Genomic DNA, 20,900 nt, shown 5'->3' with positions numbered 1-20,900 from the left:
ATCACCTCAAAAAGCACATAGATAGAGTTATACTAACTATACTTGATAATTATATAAAGCATTTACAATATGGTGAATAGTGGTAATCATGCATCCCTTGGTCAACTGAGATGTTGTATATATAAACCTATAAGTTAGTTGAATCATTGAATGCTAATGGGTGAGTGTGGTTATTGTGTGAGTGCATCCGCATGTGCACAAGCTGTGCCTGCGTAAGGGCCAGCTGAGCCTGCAGGTCGTCGATCTGTTGCTGTAAAGACGAAATTGCCCCCACGCATCCATATACAGGATCCCTCACCCTCGCCTTTGCTTCGTACACCATCGACCTCACTGCGTCGCCTCTTTCATGCTCCTCCAATTCCTACATTTCACTTTTTTCTTTTACTTTAACATAACCAAATCTAAACAGTATTAGTACTAAATACTAATGTATGCTACTATTAAGTAATGCTGTTTTATTATTGATTATTGATTGTTGTAAATTACCTAAGTTGTTTTGGGATTGATTTAGAACAGAGGATGGATTGGTGTTGGGGTATAGTACATTTTAGATAAATATTTGAGTACTAGTACTTAATAATTATTGGTATGGAAGGGCTGTGTTGATATAGTTAGTGTCGGCTTAGTGAATTTGTGCAAGTCATTAACGGAATGCTCCACCATATACTTTTTTCCCCCTGTACCAATCAAATTATAATGTAAAGGTGGCACTTAGCACAAAAAAATCAAAAGGAAAAAAAACGAGGAAAATCAATATTCCCACTGAAATATCTTACTACATTAATTAAAGTTATTTGATATGTTCATATCAGTCGACAACCAATATTACACCCTACTCCTCCACTAGTCAAGACTCAAGATAATACTTCATCCGTCGCTAGAATTTCTCTCATGTAATAAATCATACTCCTAATATTGTAGTACTCCACATTTTAGTGTTATACGGAGTAATAAAATATACTCCGTAATTAAAATAAGTACATGATATTTAAAATAAGATTTGTATTATTGAACGGAGGGAGTATGATATATATTGTAAATGGCATCTACCATATCAAATGCATATATATGAAATCTATCTTGTACTACATCAATATCCTAATTAGTCGAGTTATATAGAATATCAATAATGTTTTTACAAAAGGAGCTCACATAAGGTATGTAGTAAAAATGATCATATTGTACAATATTATAATAAAAATTATGAGAATAAACACTTTTATAATAGTAATAGATAAAACATACTCCATATATCATCTTATACTGTTACTCTTAAAATAAATTTATAACAGAAGTACTATAATAGGTAAACCATATTTCTTAATACAAGATTCCTTAACTTTTTATATAGGTATAGATTTATCAAATAGTTGTGATGTACGTAGCATAGTTTTCTCTGGATGACATTCTATCAAAGTAGCATTTGTAAAATAAAAAAGAAGAAGAAGAATGTATGGAGAGAGTAGAGAGAGAGACCTGGAGTGTTTTGTTGATATTGCTAGCACCAAAGACCTTATGCACGCAGGCGAACTTGTGTGGCTCGTCGGCCGGAAAATAAGGCGCAAAAACGCAATCTTGGGCACATCTTCGCCGAAGGAGCTTGCACGCAGCGCACGGAGACGCCGCACTTCCTCTCCTTTTACTACTATCCTTCATTCCTCTCTCTAAGTCTGTGTGTGCGCGCGTTCAACTCACTACCTACATTTATATATTTATAAACATATGTAGTGAATATATTTCTTTTTATTTCGGTTGGGGCTCATACTTATTTCAACATGCTGGGATTTGTTTTTCTTCTTTTGATCCCCTTTTTCGTACCTCAAATATGTCATTCGTTGAAGAAAACAGGAAGTGTGTGAAAAAGATTTGATGTGAAGAAATTTAAAGGTTGCGATTGGAAGACTTATTTAGGAGACTAATTAATTCATAGAAGATGTAGGAAATCTTACCTTTGGTCCTACCACTACACAGGTTTGGATTTTCATGGGACACCTACAGTTAATAAATCGATAAAATTAAAGGTTTGGTCGGAGATTGTTAAGCCAAACTAGTTCAATTTGATTTAATTCATAATTTTATTGATGGAACTAGTTGATGTTTTTTGCTTTCCATGGCGTCTAATTCTCGACCAAGACTCTCGATTGGAACCCAAATTTAAAGTTTAATGCTAATTGATAGTATTAGATTGGCTTTGTTAGTAAATGGGGCCCCACTAAATCACAAATGGATTTATTCCTAGACCGAATAATTCACCATAAGATATATAAAAGCAAAAATTTATAGGGCCCATTTTCAACTAACTAATAGAGAAAATCTTATACAGTATTAACAAATTGCATATTGGGGGTTGTGGTGCTGCATCTTTCTGTTCATTTTGTAGAGAACTTCCGAATTTTATTTTGGGCATCTGAACTCTACTAATCACGTACTTATTAGAGCATCTCCAATAGCGGCTAGCCGATTCGCGTCGCTAGCCGGTCGGCTAGCTGAACCATTGGAATCGACCAACGCGTTTTCGGCGAGAGAATAGGCGAGCGCACGCCGATTTGTGGGCGCTGACCGATGCGCTGGCCGCCATTGTGGCGTGCCGATCGGCGAGCGATCGGCCAGCGCTATTTTTTGTTTTTTATTTTTTGAATTTTTTTGAAAAACTATATATACACGATTTTAATTTCATTTTCATTTGCACCACTTGTTTTAATGAGTTTTCTCTCTCTCTAAATTTATGTACATGAGCAACATCGAGCGATGGACAACAACAACGAGTCCAGTCCGGCGACGAGCGGAACTCAGACTCTCACGGTACCCGTGGGGTCTGGATGGGGCCAGATAGGCGGGCAGATGGGCGGGCAGATGGGCCAAGGGTTTAACATCCCTTGGCAACAGTTGATGGGGATGACGGCGGGAGCGCAAGGGGGGATGCCGGGCAGGGGGCAGGCCAGCGGCGGGCAGGCAACGCCGGGGTGGGGAGGTATGCCCCAGATGCCACAGCAGATGCTGCAACAGATGATGGGGATGATGCTGGTATGGCAGAGAGGGATGCAGCCCGGTATGCTTCCCGGAATGCAGGGGTCACCGGGGGGGGCACGGTCTATCGTCCCTCTCTTGATTTTTAGACGGCTTCGTCTCATACGTCGACCCCAGTGGAGACGCAGTTCACTGGGGATGACCGTTTCTCATTGCATGAGCTGGGGATCGATATCGGGGAGGTGGACACTGCCGTTCCAGCGGGTCGGGCCGCACCGAAGAAGAAGAAGACCAAGGGGAAGAGCAAGGTGGTCGGCGAGTCGTCGCAGCCGGCTGTTGACGACACCCCATGCGGAGGAAGTGGACGGAGGATGAGTACGTCGCCCAGGCCAAGGCATGGTTGTCGGTTTGCGACGACTACCCTCACAGAAAGGACTACAGCGGGGAGGGGTGCTGGAAGGGGAGGGAACGCATCAGGGCCGCGGTCGGCCAATTTTCGGGGTTGTACACCAACGCCCTCCACATGATGACTAGTGGGCAGACTGAGGAGGACGTCCGGAGGATAGCGGAGAGTCAGTTCTCCGTGCCGGGGATTTATAAGGAGTTCACCTTCTGGGAATGCTATCCGGTGCTGAAGAACTTCGAGAAGTTTCGGGCGGGGGTCGAAGCTGGGTGGCCGAAGAAGCAGAAGCTGAACTATTCCAGCGATTACAGCGGCAGCAGTGGCGGATCCCACGACCTCCCCCCGGATGCTGCGGAGTTTTCGACCCCTCCATCCTTTTCTCGTCGCCCTCACCCGGTTGGCCAAAAGCGGGCGCAACGGGCAGCGAGGGGATCTTTCCCCCTATCGCCCCAGGAGGACCTCTCGGCACCCCCCCCACGCGCGTACACCTTATTCTCGCGTCAAAAAACGCGGGAACAGAAGTACAACGTCTTCCAAGAGTGGAGTGCCGCAACTAACCCACGGAGAAGAGGTTTCTTCACTCGATGCTCGAGAGCAAGCAAATGGATTTGGATGCCACGAGGGCACTAATGGGGGGCTCAGACGCGGGCTCAAATGCCACCGATGTGGAGGTCCCGGGTGGTAGCGGCAACGGCGGTGAGGACGGCGACGACGGCGACGGCGATGAGGAGTAGAGAAAGGCGGGGCTCGTGTGTGGAAGCCCGGTTTTTTTATTATGTATTTTTGTTATCTATGTATCTTTTTTTTATTTAAATGAAATGAATGCATTTTTCCGTATATGTCTCGTAAATTTAATTCCGTAATCTATCGTAAATTTAATTGCGTAAATGTAGTTGTTTTTGAATTATTTTTATTGCGGCTAGCCTGTGGCTGGCCTAAAGCCATTGGAGGTTCTCTTAGAATTAGGGGTGTCAATGTACCCCATAATCAGTGGGCTGGTCCGAATAGCCCGTTAAATTTATAGGGTTAGGATTGGAAATTTTTAATCCGATAAAATCAAAATCCAATTAGCCCGCACCCGATTAACCTGCAACACATTAGGGCCAGACCCAAAAACCCGATAAAATTTTTATTATTCTATATATTTTTTACTCCTAATTCAACACTTTATTGATTAATTTTAACTGAAAAAATAACTTTCAATTTTATATTAAATATATAAAATTATAGAGTAGTGATCAAGGTCTAATTAATTTTAAGTGTATAATTAGAGAATAAATCTCAGCCACTCATTATCTTAATCTAATGACTAAATTAAGTATTCATTTTCTGTGAATAAAAATTGCATGGGGGTAATTTGGGAAATCAACTTTGTTCATATTCTGACATACACATCACATTCATGCATACTCTCTCTCTCTCTACACGAAGGAGATGGAGGAACACGAATCAACCTCCTCTCCGGCAACGCCCTCCTCTTGCAGCTGCATCCCCCCTGTCATCTCATCTATGTGGCCCACCGGCTGTGCCCTCATCTCTTCCTGCTCCCCTTCAACCTCCTACCGCTTCATCTTCATCTCCGGCGTGACGTAGTAGGCTTCCAAATAATATTCCGCCCAACTAGCGGCGTCGATCGCAGCTTGTAATCGTCAATGCACCTTAAGGCGAGGCTGAAATCACCTAACCTAGTTTTCATATTTCGGTTGTCAATTTGAGATCTGCGTGTGTATGGCGTCGTCTTGCTTGTCGATTGTGGAAATTGTTTGAAACTAAAAATTGGAAATTCAATCGCGAAATCAAGGATCACATTCGATCAATCCAACACTTATTCTGTATTTTCACTCGTCGATTATGTCTGTAATGGACTTTATAGCAAAAACATAAAAAAATTACTTTGATCTGAGGCATTATCGTTTGGGAAGATGCGGAGCCTGAAGCTGAAGATAATTTTAAGATGATCGTAGATAGTTCGCATTAAAACATAGTTAGATCACATTGAGGAAGCTGGAATTGCTACGTACTAGACACTGCCAAATCCGTGAGGTAAAATAGAATCGATTTCTTGGGATTTACCACCAGTCCGGACCAATCAGAATATTATAATATACTGATTAGAGTGAAGTATTCCATACTTAAAGTGAAGTATTCCATGGTTAGAGTGGAGTGTTTGTGATCCGTGCTTATAGTGCACATTTTTTTCATCTTAGTGAAGTAAAATGTGCATAGAGTGAAGTATTTTATGGTTAGAGTGAAGTGTTTGTGATGCATGCTTATAGTGATCTGTTTTTTCATCTCAGTGAAGTAAAATGTGTTTAGAGTGAAGTGTTTGTGATCCTTGCTTATAGTGTATTGTTTTTTCAGTCCAGTGAAGTAAAACGTGCTTAAAGTGAAGTATTTCATGTTTAGAGTGAAGTGTTTGTGATCCATGCTTATAGTGCACTATTTTTTCATTTCAGTGAAGTAAAACGGGCTTAAAGTGAAATATTCCATAGTTAGAGTGAAGTGTTGGTGATCGGTGCTTATAGTGCAATATTTTTTCATCTCAGTGAAGTAAAATGTCCTTAGAGTGAAGTGTTTGTGATCCTTGCTTATAGTGCACTGATTTTTCAGTTCAGTGAAATAAAACATGCTTAGAGTGAAGTATTCCATTGTTAGAGTGAAGTGTTTGTGATCCTTGCTTATAGTGCACTGTTTTTTCAGTTCAGTGAAGTAAAATGTGTTTAAAGTGAAGTATTTCATACTTAGAGTGAAGTGTTGGGATCCTTGCTTATAGTGCATTGTTTTATCAGTTCAGTGAAGTAAAACGTGCTTAAAGTGAAGTATTTCATACTTAGAGTGAAGTGTTGTGATCCTTGCTTATAGTGCACTGTTTTTTCAGTTCAGTGAAGTAAAACGTGCTTAAAGTGAAGTATTCCATGTTTAGAGTGAAGTGTTTGTGATCCATGCTTATAGTGCACTATTTTTTTCATTTCAGTGAAGTAAAACGTGCTTAGAGTGAAGTATTTCATGGTTAGAGTGAAGTGTTTGTGATCCGTGCTTATGGTGCACTATTGTTTCATCTCAGTGACGTAAATTGTGCATAAAGTGAAGTATTATATGGTTAGAGTGAAGTATTCCATGCTTAGAGTGAAGTGTTTGTTATCCTTGCTTATAGTGCACTGTTTTTTCAGTTGAGTGAAGTAAAACGTGCTTAAAGTGAAGTGTTTCATGCTTAGAGTGAAGTGTTGGGATCCTTGCTTATAGTGCATTGTTTTTTCAGTTCAGTGAAGTAAAACGTGCTTAAAGTGAAGTATTTCATGCTTTGAGTGAAGTGTTGGGATCCTTGCTTATAGTGCATTGTTTTTTCAGTTCAGTGAAGTAAAACATGCTTAAAGTGAAGTATTTCATGCTTTGAGTGCACTGATTTTGAGTTCAGTGAAGTAAAACGTGCTTAGAGTGAAGTATTCTATGGTTAAAGTGAAGTGTTTGTGATCTGTGCTTATAGTGCACTATTTTTTCATCTCAGTGAAGTAAAATGTGATTAGAGTGAAGTATGTCATGCTTAGAGTGAAGTGTTTGTGATCCTTGCTTATAGTGCACAGCTTTTTCAGTTCAGTGGAGTAAAACATGCTTAAAGTGAAGTATTTCATGCTTAGAGTGAAGTGTTGTGATCATTGCTTATAGTGCACTATTTTTTCAGTTCAGTGAAGTAAAACGTGCTTAAAGTGAAGTATTTCATGCTTGGAGTGAAGTGTTTGTGATTCATGCTTATAGTGCACTATTTTTTCATTTCAGTGAAGTAAAACGTGCTTAGAGTGAAGTATTCCATGGTTAGAGTGAAGTGTTTGTGATCAACATGTATGTACGCTATAAGGCATTCAAACATCACTATAAGGTATTGAAACATCACTATAAAGCATATTCACAGTACACGTATTCAATTATTAAAAAAAAAAGCTAGTAAAAATCACCTGAAACTACATAGCTATGAACTAAATAAATAAAAAAGAATTTAACAGAATATTAATACTCCATCCGTCCCATTGAAGATGACCCACTTTCCTTTTTAGTTTGTCCCAACTAAAATGACCCATTACTTAAAATGGAAACACCTTTATCTCTACTTTATTCCCTCTCTCCTACTTTACTCTCTCCTCTCAACACACAAAATAAATTTGCATAAAATCATGTGCCGCCCAAGAAATGGATCATCTTCCTTGGGACGGAGGGAGTATAAATTATGAACTGACTATTGAATTTGAATGAATCGAATATGTTTAGAGTGAACTAAACGACACATGTTATTAACTATATCACTTTCTATAAAGTTTGCAATCATTTTTCACATCTATGTCCATGTGTTTGCTACAATCTTCATAATGCATTGATGTTGCCATGGTGTTAGTCAATGACTCATGGTTCATCTTCAACAACATTAATGCGCTGCAATACTTTGATCTTAGCCTTTGCTTCAGTTGCTCTATACCCTTCTCTTCGTCTTTCTTTATGTATATCTGTAGCTTTCGAAAGATTAACAGAAAGTCATATCATTTAAAGAAAGTAAAAAAAGATTAATATCAACATTCAATATAAAGCCAAAATAATTCACTGTAATCAGTATATACTTCACTATAAACACAATATACTTCATTGTGATCATAATATACTTCACTCAAATGGAAAAAAACAGTACACTCACATGTTATTATACTACTCCCTCCGTCCCAATAAATATGCAACATTTAGTTTCCGGCACAAGATTTTATGCTGGGGTGTTTTGTGAGTAAATGAAAAGAGAGTAAAGTAAGAGAAGAAAAAGTAGAGAGAGTGTTGTTTTCATTTTAGGAAACGTTTCATTTTTATTGGGACAACCTAAAAAGGAAAACGTTTCATTTCTAATGGGACAGAGAGAGTAGTTCACTGTAAACAAAATGTAATGCACTATAAGCATACTATACATCACTTAAATGCAAAACCGTACACTCACATGCCAATATAGTTCACTATAAAAACAACATACTTCAATACAAGCACAATTACTCAAATGTCAAAATAGTATACTCACATGTCAATATACTTCACTATAAACACAATATACATAACTCAGATGTCAACTCACATGCCAATATACTAGTTCACTAATAACACAATACTAATTCACTATAAACACAGTATACTTCATTGTAAGCATAATATATTTCATCAAGTTCCAATAGTGATTCTTTTCATCCCTCCAGATCTCTCTCTAGAAAGACTATGCATAAGAATAAGATTAGTGTGTGTAAATGTGTATTTTTTTCCACTCCTGTAATTCACAATTTTAGTACAAATACAGATATAGTTAGAAGCACAATTGCAATAGAGACATAAACATATATACTTTTATCTAATTAGTGTAGTAAGTATAGAGAGAGAGAGAGAGCTGACAGTGACTGCTAATGGTTATACGATCCCAACCGAAAACAACGATGACTACACCCCACCGATCTCTCTCCCAACGCCACTCCGGCGAGACCCTTCGCCGCAAACATCCCATGGCCCATCCCTACCTCGACGCTGGCGTAAACGATGACTAGATGTTGAAGCTTAGCAAGAAGTGAGAGAAGCGGCTGAAATGAGCAACGAAGAGAGAGGAAACGGCGGAACCTAGGTTTCCATTGAGCGAAGAGAGTAGAGAACAAGAAGCGCAGCGGGTTATGGCGAAACGATGCATTTTTCAAAATGAGTGTAATTGATTTTAACCCTAACTTTTGTAAATGACTATTTTGCCCCCGCTTTATTATAGTGAACTAATTCATTCTTATAATGAAGTAAAATCTGGGACAATTTCAAAAAGCATATGTTGAATATCAGCCCTTAATTTTCTTGATCGTGTGGCTGAGATTTATTCTCTAGTTATATATTTAAGGGATGCTTGTCCTATATCACTACTCTAAAATTATATATTGAATTTTTATTAATATAATAATTGATAAATAAATTAAAAACTTCAAATTCACTAAGAAAATATTTAAATTTCTAAAACATGCATTAAAATTCCACGAAATATCTCAAATATTAGTATTTGATAATGTTTATGATTGAGTTTAAGCATATAGTATCTCAAATATATCATAATTAAATGTTTTACATTGTATGAATATTAGTAATTTTAATCATTATTTATTGGATTGATCGCATGTTAATATTGTCGGTAGCAACCCGAATAACCCGATGGGCTAGCCCGAAACCCGACCTTTTAGGTTTAGGGTTGAATTTTTATAAACAAAAGAAATCGCAACCCGATTAGCCCGCACCCGATTGAACCACAACCCGAGTAGGATTGACCCGAAACCCGACGGACCGGCCCTATTGGCATCCCTCATCAGAATTCATAATTTCAATTTGTATAAGGTGGAGATGTACCCGAATATTAGAATTCAGGAAAACACTAGTAAATCGGTTTTATTGAAGAAAATCACGCCGTTACCTCAATTCCTCCTCTTCATCTCGTCTGTCTGTCTGTCTCCTCCGGCCATCTTTTGTGCCGCTAGCCAACTCTCACGCCCGTTCACCTCTTCAGGTAAACCTTTATTTTTGACATCCTCCGTTCACCGCCGTTCCTGTCTTCTTTTTTAGTGATTTAATTACTGATTTTTTGTTGCTTCAACTGAAATTCTTATTACGCATTTGTTGAAATGCTAAGTTATGCCTTTATTCTCATTGTTGGATGTAACACTTTGATTTTTGGTTTAGATTTTCTGTTTCTAGGGTAGATATTTTGATTACCTTCTTCCCTTTTATTTTTCTTCGTAATGTTAAAAGTTGCCTTCAAATTTTGTAAACTACATGTGTCTGCTATAGCTGAAAATTTGGAACACCAATCTATTATATTCATCTATTGACACAAATCTTACTCCATATATTAGCTGCTTGTTTAGTTTGTTTGATATGATATGACAAGTTAAGAGATTGTTGCATTTTTTGACTATATTTTGAGCTTTCATTCACATAAGAAACTTGTTAAGAAAAGACATCTTTTCTTAAACTGGAATCACTGTATATATATAAATATTAGCAGAACAGTAAAATCTTGTTCAATACTACTACTTTAATTCTACATGTTTATGAACTGAGAATTTTTCACATATTGTTGATCAAATTTTGCTTTTTTGCATAACTTTTTTATACTTATGTGATTTACATTTCTTTTTTATAGTATGAGATTTACATTACTTGATGTAAGATGGAAACCTTCTGGGAGAGAGCAGATTCTAAGTACCTTAGAAGCATACCATTACTCATAGCAAAACTTGATGTGAGATGTTGAGTATTGTGTTTTATGTGGTTATGATTGTATTTTTTTTCTATTATTTTTGTATTAGAGAGTGATTATTGAAATGTGAACGATATTTACTTAGTTGTGAACTTGTGTTCGAGTTTTATTGATTTAGATGCTAATTTAAAACTGGATATATATGAATATTAGCAGGACAGTACCATCTTTTTCAAAACTACTTTAATCCTACATGTTTATGAACTGAGAAATTTTATCGGCATTCTATCTTTGTAAAGCCTTTTATCTTTTCATTCATCTTTTTCTTGGAGTTGCTCTAACTTATCTAAGCATAATTCAGACGATATTTATGGTACTGTATGCAAATTTTCAGCATACAACTAACTGTACCTTCCCACCCCTACCCAAATACTCCATTTCGTATCTAAGTGTAGATTCTTGTTATTTCCCTTTCTCTTCAGCGCGGGCAGTAAAGCCTTCTTCTGCGCACTCAACCTTCATCTATTCCTACAATGCAACAGGTGAGTAAGAATTGCACACACTAACATACAAGTATGCTGCATCCAATTTTTTACTGTCAGAAGTAATTTTACTATTTTTTGTTTTTTTCATTTCTAATTTGTATATTAAATCCTGTCTTTTTTTCTTATGAGCAAGGCGGGATCATCGGCGTCGGATACTGAGGTGACGTGGGAAGATCAACAGAATATCAATAAGTTTGGGAGATTGAACAACCGCCTTCATGAAGTGGAAGATGAAGTCAAAATTGCTAAGGTATTTGACTGTTCTGATCTTTTGCAATCAGATTTTTTGCATTAGGAATTTAAATTAGTTTGATCGTTTTTTTAAACTATGAGTTATTCAGTAATTTATAATGAGTGCTCGGGAGTTCGAGGGTTTGCTAGTGAGAGAATCAGTTTATTACTAGAATTTCGGATAAAGGAACCACGTATCTCTTTAGTGAGCGGGTATGTAACATATTTGTTCTCAGCCTGTCGGGAAACACATGAGCATCCTTTTGCAAGTTACTCGTTTTTAGATCCTTTGCCGAATATAAAGAATGGTGGCAAAATGGCTTCCGAATTTTTGTTTAGTACTCTAGGAGAACATTACATTTCTCTAGTCTTCATTGCAGCAAATATGAATTTATGTGCTGTTTGCTTCCACTATTTGCTTAGAAATGGCATGTGGGAGGGGAGCTAAAATAAAGGGCATTTGGATTCTATTTTAGAGGAGCATCATTGTTATAATGTAGCATTGATGGATTTGGGCCATGTGATGTAGTTTGACTATCATATTGAGGTTAAAACTGAGCTTATGTGGACATGGATTTGTGCTAGCTGGTTAAATGATTAGTCATGGGATATTAGTAGCCAAAAGCTCCATGCACACTCCTGATTAATAATATCTAGAGAATTATTGATTCGTAGATGTTATGGTTTCACCATGTACTTGATTTGTCCTTGTGTTGTACTCCCAACTTTTGGCCATTGGAAGAGGAATTGATCTGAGCTCTAAAAGGAATCACCTATATCTCTTTCTACTTGACTTAAAAAAGGTCTATCTCTGGTTTTAACTGTGATACTCGAGCACTGCATTATAGCTAACCTAAAATAGTGAAAGTTTATCTGGTTACCTTAAGCAGAACATGCTCTCAGACATTCATCATTTCATCGCTAGAGCTAGACTATTTATCATTTCATCGTTATGAGCTTAAGACCAGCCTCTATCCATTCAATGCCAACAAACCAAGTGCAGTTCAATGGTCACTCTGTTGGACTATTTATCTGGTTTTCTTTTCACGGTTTCTTTTTCATTTCTTGTATCATCTTCTTAGCTGTTATTCTTAATGAGTGGTGTTGGAATGTTATTGCCTTTGTTGTATATGCAAGCTGCTGTTATCTTTTTCTATCTAATATAGTAGTAATCGACTCTACACATCACTTTACTTGTTTCTGTGTTTATAACCAAAAAGCTAATGGGCAGGAAACAAACGAAAGCCTCGAGGATGCAGGCAATGAGCTGATCCTCACAGATGAAGAGATAGTTCGGTTCCAAATAGGCGAGGTATTTGCTCATGTGCCAAAAGAGGAAGTTGAAAGCAGGATCGAGGAGATGACAGAGAAGACTAGCAATAACTTGGTAAAACTAGAGGAGGAGAAAGAATCAATAATTGCTCAGATGGCTGCGTTGAAGAAAATCTTATATGGAAAATTCAAGGATTCTATCAACCTGGAGGAGGATTAGATCAAAAGCTACTAGAACTTGCACTTGTGATTTGTACTTCGCCCGTCCCTCTGAAATTCTCTCCTTTTATGCATTTGGTTTTTCGAATTTCGCGGCATTCTCATAAGTTAGAAATTAGATGTTCACATTAGTGACTGTTTAGTGGTTTCAAACTTTCAATTGAAATGAAGTGTCATTGCCGTCGCTAATCCAGCTAACATTCAAGAACAAACAAAAGGTATTACTATTATTTACATTAGATATTACCGTCCTTTTTTTAAATTCAAATGTTTACAAAATGTCATTGCTCATATCTAATCCAGCTAATTGCGTAGAGTTCTCTTCCAATAATTATAGAAATAGCATAATTTTTATTAATGTACGCACTGTTCGGTTTCATATAATAAATTTTGATTGATAAAAAAAATTAAATTTAATCAAACCAAATGTGTCCATAGAGTTGTTTTGGATCCGATAATTAGGACAAAATAAAATACAAAGATTTTTTCAACGGCTGAATGCATACAAGTGTATTGTAAAAGGAGTTGGTGAAAGCAAACATTCAAGAACGAACAAAGGTAGAATTATTCTCATTACAGAGCATCTTAATTATCATGATTTTCGATACTGCCAAATGAGACATATATTGCATATAATATCTAGTATTTATTAATGAAAAGGTACTAGGTAAACATTCTTTGTTGATCTAACTAGGGTTTCGTGAACAATTAATTGGCGTAAGCCGATAAAAAAAAGTAGGCAATGAGAAAAACTGAATTATTGGATCCAATATCGAGCTACAATAGCTATCAATTGCTCCTTAATTTGCTTAACTCGTGTTCCCTAATCCCAACCACTACCATAGCACTATTGACTTTTACAGTTGAAATAAACATTACTACTACTATTGTTTCCAAATCATTACTCTCTCCGTCCCCTATTAGGAGTCACTCTTTAACCGGGCACGAGTTTTAAGAAATGTAAAGAAGTTTGTTGAAAAAGTTAGTGGAATGTGAGACCCATTTTTTATATTGGTTTTATAATAAAATGTGAGTGAATTGAGCTAGTGAAATGTGGGACCTACTTACTATTTATGGTAAAAATGAAATGTGACTCTTAATTAGGGACGAACCGAAATGGAAAAGTGTGACTCTTAATGGGGGACGGAGGGATTACAATATTGGGACAGGTAAAAAAGAGTGCCTTATAAAGTGCTGAAATATAGTCAAAATCATCTTAAAAAAAGTGAAAGAAAAGGCGATTATCATAAAAGTGGAGTGGAATGTCAATGCAGTTCCTTTTCAAGTTAAAAAAGTTTTCTGCACTTTCAAATAACGTTCTTTTTTCATTACTCCGTAAATAGTGAATAAAATAGTTCATCGTAGCAAAACCTCACTTTCAAGTTTCAACTAATATACTACTAGTGTTCTCTACGCTCATGAATAAATGAATAGATATCTTACGAGTTTTATAATAAAATCGAGCAAAATAAGTTAATAAAATGTACAATTCATTTATTAAAAATAACAGAACTTCATTAATAAAAAGTAACAAAGGGGAGTACTATTTAGTATAGTCATTTCAAAAATGGAGGGACGAAAGTAGAAGTAGGGGTGAAGAAAAATATCGAAATACCGCACTTGTCATACCGAAAATATCAATTTTCCTATACCATAGTACACTATTGTATACCGAATCCTGCTGCCTACCGAAAAATTGATATATGTTGAAATATTATATAAATACTACTAGTAGTATAATATTTAATATTTATATATAAAATAGAATTAAAAAGAAAAAGTCTCTGAAAATCCTACTTTTAAATATTTTGTATATAAAATAGATTTTTTTTTTCATAATGATATACTGTACCGTACTTCGGTATACCGCAATAACCGTAAGGTAACGGTATCAAAAATTAACCATACCGAATTCGTAGTATACTGGATTGCGGTATACCGAAAATTCGGTTTCGGTAAGATATCGGTATGATATTTTGTCATACTGCAGTTTTCAGTAAGGTATGTGGTATGAAGTTCTCGGCACGGTATTGTACCGTACCGACCCACACCTAAGTAGGAGTAATAAACATATATACTCCATTCGACCGCCATTAGGAGTCTCATTTCTTGGCGGAACGAGTTTTATGAAATGTTGAAAAAAAGTGAGTGAAAAAAAGTTAGTGAAATATGGGTTTCACTTGTATATATTAGTTTTAAATGATACAATAAGTGGAATTTGTTAATGGAATGTGAGACCATATTACTATTTATGTTAAAAATGAACCGGTATTCCTATTCACGGACGGACTTTAATTGAAAAACGGGACTCCTATTTACGGACCGAGTGGAGTATATGTTATAATTAATGGAAACAAAATCATATCATATTAAGTGGGAAAGAGAGTTTAGCATAAATGCATAATGATATAAATTATTACATAAAAAATTCTTTTCGAGGAGATAATTGCTAGCGGTATACCACTTTTTGCATGTGGAGGTTGACAAACTTTGTTTGCTTTATTTGAGATGGAGTGGTTGAATTAATAATTTATTTATTTTATAAAACAAGAACTTTTGAATAGATGACTTCAAAAGCTCTATGATCCTATCCGGAATACTATATAAATATAATTTCATTCTTAAAGATAATAAATAATGCGCATTCCTTAAAGTTTACCTCAAAACGAATATATATATCACTCTCTAAATTTTACTCCTATTTATTAGCAAATGAATACTATGTATTGTCATCTAATTTAAAGTTTACATATGTCTATGTTACCTCAAAATCATACTCTATTATGCCACGAAAAAAGTCATGCGTCTGAGTGCATCAAATAAAGGTTAAAAGGAATTATTTCTTCGTTACAACATTATCGGGATTGCTTCATTTCTTAGTTATAGGCCTATAGTCGCATAAAATATTACTCCCTCTGTCCCCCAATTCACTTATGTTATGTTCGTTCATCCTCCATTTAATTATCTATTTTCACTTTTTACTATAAATATAAGTAGGTTTCATATTCTATTAACTTATTCCTCTTATTAGTACGAAACTAATGATATAATAGAGGAACTCTTATTCCACTGACTTTTTAAATCCATTTTTCTTAATATATTTCTTAAATTTCGCATTGGAATCAAAATGAACAATTATATGGGACGGAAGAATTATAAAAAACTAGTTGGGATTTTATTGGATCGAATACTTCCAACAGATAAATACAGAATTTATTGGAATCCATGGTTGGGTCCATATTTAAAGAGAACAAAAATTCCATGTTGTGAAGCGCAGGAAGGAAAATGAAATTACGAAATCAATTGGACTTTTCTGTCCCCTCCACCCTCCCCTCTTTTTACCTAACTTTGCATATAGAGTAATTAATTTAATTTTTTAGCATATGGAGTAAGTTACCCTCCAAAACCAGACCTTTATTTTATGGAGTATATCAAATCGATTAGAAACTATAGTCCCTTTGCAATGGGTACATTTCTGCCTCGGTGCAATATCATAGCATAGGGAAAGATAAGTCAAACTTGAAATTTATATGCAACATACTTAGATCATAGGTTTAATTCATAAATGTGTCTACTTATCAAAATATAATTATTTTATCTTCTTTTTTTTGCAATTCCGATAGATTGTTAGCATTCACCAAGTTCAAATTCATACATCATTGTAATATCATCGCAAGACATTACATAATGACAGAAAAAAAATTAGTAAGTGAATCCATAGTGTGAAACATGATTAATCGTAGAAAGTAAAATGGCTTATTTTTAGGAAACAATTATGATAATCCCAATCGACAATATGATATCATAATCACTTTATAGTAAGAAAAGAAGAGTCCATTCCATTTGTGATGTTAATCATGTCCTGAATTAATCATCAAAGTAGAGACTAGTCATGTTATGCCTCCATCACATTGTTAGTATAGATCTGAATAAGTTAATAAACTAGGACTAATCACAACAACCGCTTTAATAAATAATGAAATAAACTTATCCCGGTTAAATAATTTTTTATAGGACTATAATACACATTGCATAGATAACACTATACCGATAATAGAGAGTCAATAGATCACCTATTTTGATAATGGTGATAAATTATTATCAGAAATTATTATAGAGTGCACCAACACACCACATCTTTAAATAGTTCCTTGAAGAAGGAATGAAATATTGATGTTACAACAGATTTAGCCAGTGCACATAAAAAGATAAAAATAGATATTATTGTTGGATTTAAAAGAGAAAAAGGATAAAGAAACACAGTAAGAAGAAATCTATGGGGGGGCAGTGATAAAATAGTGAAAAGCAATAGGCCTGTTGTTGCATATTGGGGTTCACATGCACTCAGTTTTCATTTCTTTTCTCTCTATTGCTTCAGAGCAGACAGATAAAATCGTCGACATACCTCAATAATCGTGTGTACAAACGAAATCCAGCCGTTGGATTGCATTCATTCCGTTTTGGCCTGTTGCCTGTGAATAAAATCCAAATAATATGAGACGATAGAGTGTTATTAATGGCGGATGTGTATAGAGAAGAGAGCGGCAGTGGTATTAAAGCCGCGATGGCGAAAGCCGCGGAGCTCAGAGCTCTTCATGCTGCTCTAATGCAGCAGCACAGCCCCGCCGCCGCCGCTATTCCCTCTGCTTCCCCCATTTCGCGCCATGCTTCGCATTTATCTGCTCAAGATTACCCTGTTTTCACACCTGTATGTATTGTGTTTCCCTCTTTTTTCTTTTCCTTCACATTAATGTTTTATTTATCTTATCTTGTGGATTAGTATATTTGATATTATTGTGTTCTTCTAAGCTTGGACAAGTTTAATGTTACCAAATTATCCTTCTCCTTCTAGTTTGAATAAACAAGTAGGAGTAGTACTTACAACTTCTCCAATCCTACTCCTAAATTAGATGTGAATCAATGAAGTTATTTCAACCTATAGTATTTATAAAGAATTTTAGTCTTTATTAGCTAAAAATTATGTTAAATTATTAGTACCCGGAATAGTTTTGGATGATTAAGCTGGTGTTTAGAACAGATAATTTCATTTTTCTGTTTGGTAGAATAGATTTCGGGAAATATGGCTACCAAACTGAGTTATATATATGGTTTAAAATGAAGCAAGTTATGCAAATAGTGATTTAGAAAACATTGGGATTGACTCTGTGGTGAAAATGTGGACAGAGTTATGATGATGATCCATTGCCAGGCTACCAGCAAATCATGATGGACAGTCGAAGCTACGCCGGGAGCTGGTGCGACGGAGTTGGAAACGCAGAGGAATCCTTCATATCCGACTACACAAGCGCGAATGAATCTTCAAGAAAAGGCCTCGCAAACACGCATGTCTGCCCTGCCGATCACCACCACTTGTCATCAACAAATCTAGTTAGATCATCCCCACACCATCACTCCAAGTCAAGGAGAAACAGCATGGGCGACATCGCATCGATCTCCTCCTCTTGCAACAAATGCAAGCCAGCAGTTATAAGCAGCGAGCCCGAGCAAGGCCTATCCCGAAGAGGGGGGAAGTCGAACATCATTGTCCCCTTGACCGACTCACACTCCTCCCTCGGCCCACAGCCGCGGACCAGAGGGCTCGCCCTGCTCTCGTGGCTGAGGCTGAAGAAGAAGAGCGATGGAGTTGGGGTGGAGAGGCTGAGGAGGGAGCTGGCGGAGGCGAATGAGAGCCGGGATGCAGCGCTGTGTCAGGCCGCGGAGATGAGGTCATCGCTGGGCGAGCTCAAGGGCAAGCTTGAGCATTTGGAGGGGTACTGTGAGGAGCTGAGGAAAGCTCTTAGACAAACTAAGAGATTGTCCATGTATGAAAATGTGAGTGAGGAAGCAATGGTGGAGGGATTCTTGCAGATGGTTTCTGAAGCCAGGTCGTCAGTGAGGCAGTTCTGCAAGGCTCTGTTGTGGCAGGTTGCGGAGAGTGATGAGGCTCTGATCGTCGGCTTGAACGCGCTTCTCCAGCCGTACAAGCTGTCGCTCGCCTCAAGACACTCCAAGGCAGTGGTGTACCATTTGGAGGCCATCATAAACCAGTGTCTCTACCAGGACTTTGAGAACTGTGTTTTCAGGAGGAACGGGGCAACGAAGCACTTGGACCCTCAGCAGCACCGGCAGGCGCAGTTTCAGTCGTTCGTTGCGTTGAGAGACCTCGATTGGAACGAGGTGCTGAGGAAGGGGACCAAGTATTATAGTGAGGAGTTGAGCAGGTTCTGTGATCATAAGATGAGTGGCATTGTTGCGACGCTGGGGTGCACGAGGCCGTGGCCGGAGCAGCTGTTGCAGGGGTTCTTCGTGGCTGCGAAATGCATATGGTTGCTGCATTTGGTGGCGCTTTCGTTCGAGCAGCCTTTGAGGATTCTGAGAGTGGAGGAGAATATGGGGTTTGATGGAGCATATATGGAGGATATATTTGGAGATAGGCAGAGATCATCACAAGGTGGGACTGGGATTAGTAATAGCACTAGTAGAGTCAAAATCATGGTGATGCCTGGATTTTATGTGCTTGATCAAGTGCTTAGGTGCAAGGTTCTCTGCAGATATAAATCTGTGTCCTAATCTCTTGTCATTTTTATATGAATCTGTGTCTTAGCTACTACTCATTTCCCATTCTATTTTTTTTAACCCTTTTGTTGTATTGATTGGATATATAAGGTGCAATGTTAGCACCGAATTCATTGTGTATGTGTGTTTTTCTCAAACACTAAGGTAAAATGGAAATGGTTCTACCAGAACTTAACTCGGAAACTATGTTTGGACTAATGACCCCCAAATTATTCACCTTTTTATAGAAAACCACAGTTAATTAAACGCAGCCGCCCATTTCTATTTTCTTTAACATTTTTCTTGTGTGAGATGAAAATATGGGGTAACATAAAGTGACTTTATCAATTTGGATGTCAATCGGGCTAGTTCGACAGATTTCGGGCTAGTCTTATTCGAGTTGTGGGTTAATTAGGCTTAAACTTTTTCGGGTTAAAAACTTGCAACCTAACCCTAAGCCTTCGAGTTTAAACGGGTTAATCGGGTTTAATGAAAATAATTGAAATGGTCATGCATATTTTTATAGAGATTTTGATTCCTAAAATCATCAACTTTTTACAAAATTTGATATTTCCCATAAATTATAACAGTGGTATAAAAAATCATAAACTTTATGAAGTTGTTTTTTTCCACGGGCGGGTCAAAATTGGAACCAAATCGATTACATGGCATTTTTAATTGCCACTTCTTCTTCCACTTTATCCTCATCTATTTTTATATCTATGGAATCAAGGGCGGACCTAAGTGGAGACATAGGGGTCCTTGGAACTCCCAACAATTTTCGTTATGACTATTTATACTATATTAATAGAAGTAAGACACAACATATTGTACCACATTCTCTCTCTACGAATGAAGGTTGTTGTCATTATTCCCGCACAATTAAGTGCCTTTGCCTATGCACTGGGTGGCTAGAGTTGTCAATTGGGTCGGGCCAGTGAAACGAAGCGGGCCTGGGCTGGGCTCATTAGTTGAGATGGGCTCCAATTGGGCCATTTTGTAAACCCAGGCCTAGGACCACCCGAAGCCCAGCCCAGGCCTAGGCCCGGACCCATCAGAGGCTCACTTTCTATAATTAGTGTTTTTTTAAATATAATTAGGTGATTAATCACTAATAATAATAATATATTTCTCTATTTATGCATGTCATCTTGTGCACGAGACATGTTAATTTTGTCTATATCATTCTAATATTTTGGATGTCTCCGAATGGACTCGAACAGTAATAGTTTAATATCAACATAAATTTCCAAATAAATCATGAATGAACCATTCAATCTTGATTACATCTAATTTTGTTTTTATAATATTTTTTATCAAAGATGTAAAAAAGATGATTATGAAGTTTAACTTTAAAAATATTAAGTATTCAAACCTTAATATATGATGATATTATAGTATTCGTTAAATTTGTTAGTTAGTTCATATACTTGTAGCTTTAAAAATACAACATCAACCCATATATCATCATCTA

The 20,900-nt window shown here is 37.0% G+C and overlaps 3 protein-coding genes and 1 non-coding gene across 4 annotated transcripts; 2 read left to right on the top strand and 2 right to left on the bottom strand.

The window, feature by feature from the left end:
• Positions 1-47: 47 nt before the first annotated feature.
• LOC125207894 (LOB domain-containing protein 4-like) lies at positions 48-1,807 on the bottom strand. Its single transcript, XM_048107402.2, has 2 exons — positions 1,477-1,807; positions 48-361 (listed from the first exon to the last, which is right to left on the bottom strand). Exons 1-2 carry the CDS (start codon positions 1,654-1,656, stop codon positions 128-130), a joined length of 414 nt encoding a protein of 137 aa, XP_047963359.1. The 5' UTR covers positions 1,657-1,807; the 3' UTR covers positions 48-127.
• Positions 1,808-9,755: 7,948 nt separating this feature from the next.
• On the top strand, positions 9,756-13,110 carry LOC125203887 (prefoldin subunit 4-like). Its single transcript, XM_048102396.2, has 4 exons — positions 9,756-9,911; positions 11,087-11,146; positions 11,283-11,399; positions 12,612-13,110. Exons 2-4 carry the CDS (start codon positions 11,138-11,140, stop codon positions 12,870-12,872), a joined length of 387 nt encoding a protein of 128 aa, XP_047958353.1. The 5' UTR covers positions 9,756-9,911; positions 11,087-11,137; the 3' UTR covers positions 12,873-13,110.
• Positions 13,111-17,146: 4,036 nt separating this feature from the next.
• Positions 17,147-19,567, top strand: LOC125203619 (IRK-interacting protein-like). The gene is made up of 2 exons (XM_048102006.2): positions 17,147-17,579; positions 18,056-19,567. The coding sequence occupies exons 1-2, from the start codon at positions 17,388-17,390 to the stop codon at positions 19,439-19,441; spliced, it is 1,578 nt and encodes a 525-aa protein (XP_047957963.2). The 5' UTR covers positions 17,147-17,387; the 3' UTR covers positions 19,442-19,567.
• A 973-nt stretch (positions 19,568-20,540) lies between these two features.
• On the bottom strand, positions 20,541-20,641 carry LOC125208731 (U6 spliceosomal RNA). Its single transcript, XR_007174211.1, has one exon. It is a non-coding gene; the product is annotated as a U6 spliceosomal RNA (small nuclear RNA).
• Positions 20,642-20,900: the final 259 nt, after the last annotated feature.

Source organism: Salvia hispanica, chromosome 6 (genome assembly GCF_029641045.1).
Source record: "Salvia hispanica isolate PSC_SH4W2 chromosome 6, Shi_PSC_v1, whole genome shotgun sequence".
NCBI lineage: Eukaryota > Viridiplantae > Streptophyta > Magnoliopsida > Lamiales > Lamiaceae > Salvia > Salvia hispanica.
This window is presented reverse-complemented; position numbering and strand designations above follow the sequence as displayed.